The sequence below is a fragment of the Cariama cristata genome, unplaced genomic scaffold, assembly GCF_000690535.1.
Source record: "Cariama cristata isolate BGI_N322 unplaced genomic scaffold, ASM69053v1 scaffold15345, whole genome shotgun sequence".
Classification (NCBI taxonomy): domain Eukaryota; kingdom Metazoa; phylum Chordata; class Aves; order Cariamiformes; family Cariamidae; genus Cariama; species Cariama cristata.
Genome location: NW_009617105.1, coordinates 22,302 through 28,416, shown reverse-complemented (window position 1 = coordinate 28,416; position 6,115 = coordinate 22,302). Strand labels below are relative to the sequence as shown.

Below are 6,115 nucleotides of genomic sequence, written 5' to 3'. Positions count from 1 at the left end.
TTGTTGCCCCTTTTCTTAGCGTGGTTTAGACTTCACTGGAACAACTGGATTCTAAGGAAAAAAAAAAAAGAGGTGTTCTCTAAAGAATAAATCTTATTTCGTACGTATTTTTACTAGTTTTTCCACTGCATGGCTAAAAGCACGGCCTTGCAAGCCCTCTCTGTCTGTATTTAAAGGTGAGGAAACTGAGGCACAGTCAGCCCTGGGCTCTGTGCATCTTCCTCTGCCATCTGGGACTGATGGCTGATGCAGATGGTGCAGGATCAGGCCATAAACAACATGTTCGGTGACATGAGAGGGCCCCTGGGCGAGCTGAGGTCTGGGCTAGAGACTCCCAACTTCCCATCCCATGCTTGAGTTGGGGTATGGTCCCTATCACTTCTGGCACCAAGAATGGGCAACATTTATTGGTTTTTTCGGTTGTTGTTGCTAGTGCTTTCACTGCGTATTTGAACACAAAGTGTGGCTTTCTGGGTTCCCTCTGCGGTGAACTCTCTGCCGATTCTGCCCTACTTCTTCCCTGCAGGAAGGAGGGGAAGAGGCAGGGAGGAGAGCGGGGAGCTCGAGTACCCCCATCGCTGCTTCTGGGCTGGGGAGCGCTTAGGGATGAGCACTTGGGGTACTAGGATGCAGACTGCCTGTTGGGGTACCCTTGGGAAAGGAAGGAAAGCCCTGGTGATGGGGACTAAGCCCCACTGATCCAACCTGGGATGAGCATCCCTTTTTGGGTGAGCATCTCCTTTGCCATGTTAAGCCCCAAGTACAACTCAAGCTTCCCTCTTCCCTTTGTGTTTCCTGCAGTGCTGAGCATCCGAGGAGCGCAGGAAGAGGAGCCCACGGACCCCCAGCTGATGCGGTTAGACAACATGCTCCTGGCCGAGGGGGTAGCAGGCCCCGAAAACCGCCCCCCGCCCCGCCGCGCCAGCCGCATCGGGAGGAGCCGGCTCCGATAACTCGGTGGAGCACTCTGACTACAGAGCCAAACTCTCTCAGATCCGGCAGATCTACCACACGGAGCTGGAGAAGTACGAGCAGGTAACAGGCTCCTTCGTGATGGAGAGCAGGGCTGCCCAGGGCTGGTGGTCATGGGATGGTGGGAGCAGGAGCCGGAGCAGCTGGGAGAGCCACAGTCCAGTGCCGGCACCGCAGCATGGATGTGCACAGCCTGGATCGCTACTGACATCTATTGTTAGGAGCGTATGGGCAAATGCAAACCAGTTTGGTATTGGAGTGAAAACGTGCTTTTGTAGTGTTGGGAGGATTGGGTTTGTGCGCTGGGATGTGGCACGAGAGTAGGCTCGGCATGGGTTGCCTCTTTGATTTTTGCTTTTCGTTCCGCCCCCCCCTAATATCTTGTGAAAAATTGGCCCTACGAAGGGGGAGTCCTCTTCGAGGTGCTGGTCCTGGTGCAGGCAGTTTTCCAAGCAAGGCTTGAGCTTGAGTCATGAATGCGGCTATTGGCAACACTGGCAATGGCATGAAAAGCTTTGCAGGCCAACGCTCAAAACCAATTCCTTTCAAACGCTTCCAGATGTTTTGCAGACCTCTCTTTGCTGCTGCACAGCTTGCCCTTGTGATAAATGTGATTTCTACCCCGAGGTTGTGGTTTATGGAGTGCAAGCCAGAAAGCATCCCTCCTTTTTGGGTGCAGGATGGGCTCTGCGACCAGGGGCCAGGTGGGGTTTCAAATCTCTGGTTTAACACTCTGCCGGTGTGATGGGGCTGTGAGCAGCTGCTGGTGCCAGGGTCTGAACGGGCAAGCCAGCCCAGCCCCAGTTTTAACTGGGCTAACTGGATGCGTGGTGGGGCTGGGGGATGTCTCACCCCTTCAGGTGCCATGTTGGCCAAGCTGAGGCTGCTGGTCGGCATCTTCAGACCTACATCCTGGGGTGATGTGGAGCTACCTTAGATGGGTGCCCCTGGGTTGGAGCTGGAGTCAGGGTGGCCAGGCAGGGCTCTGGTGTTGGCGAGGCCAAGCGTGGTCATGCCATGAAAGACATTTTGGCAGAGCATTAGAGGAGGAGGGGGTGGCACGACCCAGGGAGAAAGCAGGGTGCAGGTTGGAAGGATGACCTTTGGTGGCTGTCCTCAACCCTTGCTGTCACTCCCTTGAGGCACGGAGATGTGGTGGTACAGCATGAGGGAGCCTCAGCCATCTCATATGGGTGGGAGTGAAGAGTACATCAGGGCTCATCTTTCAGCCCCCAGACTGAAGAGGGAGAGAGAGACCCCACATCCTCTGCCACCCAAGCCCAAGGAGAGACCCTTGGCCCAGCCAGGGACAGGGCTCACGGAAGGACCTTCTGTTCTGTCCTCCCTTGGGTGGGAGTTTCGTTTATTTGCTTCTCTGATTTTGTTTCTGCATCATTTTTGCTCCCCAAAGGGACACCCAGGTGAGAGAAGCCTTTACCCCAGACCCATGGGGTGAGATGGACTTTATCTTTCATTCTCACAACCCACTGACCGGGTTGGTTTTGCCACTGAGTTGCTTTGCAAATGGCTTTTCTGGTCCACATCTCTGGTATCATCACCTGCCGTCCTGCAAAACCAGGGTTCAGGGTTTCTTGACCTCCATCCCTCTCTCTCCAGTCCCATTGTTGGCAGCTGGGAGAGCTCAGTGCCTGGCTTCTCAAGGCGTCTGGCTGCTGCTGAGACAGCACAGCGCTCGCTGGCAATTTTGCTTTTAATACTTTTTATTTCACGCCAAGAGGAGATGAACTGAAATTGCTGGAGTGTCTGGGAGCAAAGAGGCGCCTGACTGAGAGCTCTCATAGCCAGTGCTCACCCCGGGAGATGGGAGCTGTCAGCTGAAGCTGGTGATGGGCAATTGGAGGGGCTCTGCTGGCTTGAGGGTGTCTCCTTGTTGGATCTGAGCTTGATGGGGATTCAGCTTGGAAGGGTGAAGTGGGAGATAGTAAGTCAAGCCCATGTTGCCAGTCCACAAAATCAGTGTTTCTAACCCCTGCTAGCCTCTTTTTCCCCATCATGGGGTGGGAAATGGAGATGCTGTCCCTAGAGCAGCTACCCATGTCCCAGGAGCACCGAAGGCTTCTGGAGAGATCAGTGTCCAAGTGCTGCTCTGAACCCATTTTTCGGGGCTTGGTTCTGAGAATTGGAGGATCCTGTCATGCCCACGAAGTGCTTGTGGGATGGAGGAGAGGGCAATGAAGTGGCCTTCATCTGTCCTCAAAACCCCTCCGTTGTCCCCCTGACTCCTCTCGCTGCCCTGTCCTCACAGCATAGCATGGGGACAACAGGAGCAGCCAGACAGTGCTGTGCCAGCAGCAAACTAATTGGGCTTATTACCTGCTTGCCCTTACTTGTCAGGGCTCCTGCCTCACTCAAGCTTTAATTATTATCATTATTTACTTCTTATCTGATGTGCTAAGAGCACGGAGCAGGGCCATGTCTCTCTGGGACCTGCTCCGTTGAAGCACGAGGGGCTCTGCAGGACACGTGGTGCTGGGGTCCAGCTGGGGTTGTGAGAGGACGGCCAGTGGGTCAAAAGGTTCATGATCATCCTCAGATACATCTATAGCTCCTCCGGTCCCATCCAGAAAAACAGTGACTGGGACTTCTTGATGCTTGACGTGAGTCCTAGGATTTCACCTGCCCCAGCTCCATCCATGATCCCTGAGGGCAAAGAAACTGGCTCCTGCCTTTCTCGCCATGTTTGCTGGGAGTCTGTCATGCCCTCTGCTTGGCAGATGAGAGAAATTTATCTCTCCCCCGAGAGCCAGCACACTCTTGCTCTGAGTCTGCCCTAAATTTAGCCCTAGCCATTGAGGGCTTCACTTGTGTCTCCTTCCTTAGCAGCATTGCCTCTGTACTGTCCTTGACGTCATCGAATGACCTTCCGATCCTGGGGTTTCTTTTGCTTTTCTTGCCATCCCAGGCATGCAATGAATTCACCACCCACGTGATGAACCTGCTGCGTGAGCAGAGCCGGACCCGACCTATCTCACCAAAGGAGATAGAGCGGATGGTGAGCATCATCCACCGCAAGTTCAGCTCCATCCAGATGCAGTTGAAGCAAAGCACGTGTGAAGCCGTCATGATCTTGCGCTCCCGATTTCTGGATGCACGGTGAGTTCACCCCACCCACCATTGCAGTATTTCTCAGGCCTGGGAGAGGTGTTTTGAGTTTCTGGAGTAAGTTCAGGTCCATCTGAAGGGCTGTGTCTCTTGGTCTTGAGTCTCAGAGGCTATTTACCTTCCTTATAGTTTAGTTATCTGTGGCTCAGCAGGGGAGGAGACAGCAATTCAAGACATCCAGCCTCTGTCTTGAGGAGACTTCCAGCTGTACCTTGAGAATTGCGCATCCTTGTTTTGCTGTGGCAGAAGGAAATTCTGTGGCATATTGCAACAAACCTCTGTGGTGAAAATGTGCACTTGAGTTAGAGATGAAAACTAATCCTCCAGCCCATCCTGTCCCCTCTAGGTTCCTGTTCTTTTCCTTCTGTTTCCGTTGTCCCAGATTTTCAAATTATTTCACTGCCCAACCTGATTACGTGCAGGCTGTGGCTTGGGCCGCAGCTTGAGCTGGGGAGAAGAGGCAGCTACACTGGGGGTATGAGGAAAGAGGTAGCAGACAGATAACGCCCAGCTCTAAATGGAACAGACTCCCCGAAGCATACATCCAGCGCTGCTTGCTTGGCACGGAGCTTTGCAGAGTAGCAGTGAGGTCTTTGGCCAGGACAACCAGGTGTTGGGAGTCACCTTCCCAGGTGGAGGAGCTGGGTGCCAGTTTTAAGACTTTTCTGTGAGCTGGAGGATACAGTTATAATTTGAGACGGACACTTAATTGCTTTGGAAGGTGCTGAGAGAGGAGTCACCAGCAAGGCACAGATGAGAAGCTTCCCGGCCATGAGTCTATTGCACTCCATGGTCCCAGGAGCAGAGCAAGGAGGGAGGGAAATGGGGAAAGTCAGAGTATCTGAAATTGCATTCCTATTTCTGGATCCCTGGCACTGATTCCCTTTCCCTTTTCTTCTATTTCCCCCTTTTTCTTCATGCTAAGGCGGAAGAGACGAAACTTCAACAAGCAGGCTACGGAAATCCTGAATGAGTATTTCTATTCCCATCTCAGCAACCCTTACCCCAGTGAGGAAGCCAAAGAAGAGCTAGCCAAGAAATGTGGCATCACAGTCTCACAGGTGAGAGAGCTCAGAAATACAGCGAAGTCGGCTACTGCTAACGGGAAACCTTAGCATGGTGAAGGACATTCCAGACCTCAGTCAAGTCAGTCATATCCCAGTGTTGAGCATTTAATTACTAAATGAGTTTAGCGCAAGTTAGTGTGAGTGGATAGGAGAGAAGGTGGCAGACTTGCAGACTGATGCCATGGATGGAAAAGGAGAGTTTGGGAGAGGATTTAGAAGGGATGAAGACTTCATGGAACGATGGCTGTGTGTGCAGCCAAGGTGTTAACAGCACAGAAATGATGTGGCGTGACCCACAGAGGCAAAGTCTTCTCCTCAAGGAATTGGTGCTGAGCTGGCTTGCAAGAAGAGCTCATTTGAGCTGAAAGTCCATTCTTCAAGCCAAGGGTTTCGAGGGCAGTAGGAAGAGTTGCACAGATTTTGCTTGGTAAGGTAGAATGGACAAGGTCCTGGTGGGAAGGGCTTGGGTCAGACAGGCTAATGATTGTAGTTTGTGCTCAGGGAGGGTGGGCTTTCTCAGGGTCGTTTCTTTCTGTCATTACTCTTGCGCTGTGGAACATGACATCTCCCTGGCTTGCTTATCCCTCAAAGAAAGGTGGTCAATAAAGACAAATTGAATTATTTCCATACATTCAAGACAGCCACATAGTTCCTGGAGTCTGTAGCTTTAACCTGGGAGCTGCTGGGATTTGTGAGGAGTGCAGTCAGTCCTTGAAGTGTTCAGCCGTACATTGCTCAGGCCTGCCCTTCTTTATTTCTGTTTGGAGCAAGCTGCATGATGGAAAGCCAATCTATATGGCCTCTGGTAGTCTTGTCCGCCTGTGAGCTTAGCACTCCCTCTAGGCTCCCATTGCATTCCCCGTCTTGGGCTGCTTCCCAGCCCCAGGCACATGGTTGTTCGTTGCTTGAGTAAACTGAAGACAGCAGTAGCATCTGGTGTCCTTGTGAGAGCA

At 52.4% G+C, this 6,115-nt stretch overlaps 1 protein-coding gene across 1 annotated transcript in view; it reads left to right on the top strand.

Annotated features, from left to right (window-relative positions):
• Positions 1–801: 801 nt before the first annotated feature.
• LOC104161851 (pre-B-cell leukemia transcription factor 1-like) overlaps positions 802–6,115 on the top strand; it is a gene marked incomplete at its 5' end in the record, with an annotated part of 25,200 nt that continues 19,886 nt past the window's right edge. The window contains 4 exon segments of the mRNA XM_009700416.1: positions 802–904; positions 906–1,035; positions 3,896–4,086; positions 5,021–5,156. Coding sequence (XP_009698718.1) covers positions 802–904; positions 906–1,035; positions 3,896–4,086; positions 5,021–5,156 — 560 coding nt within the window.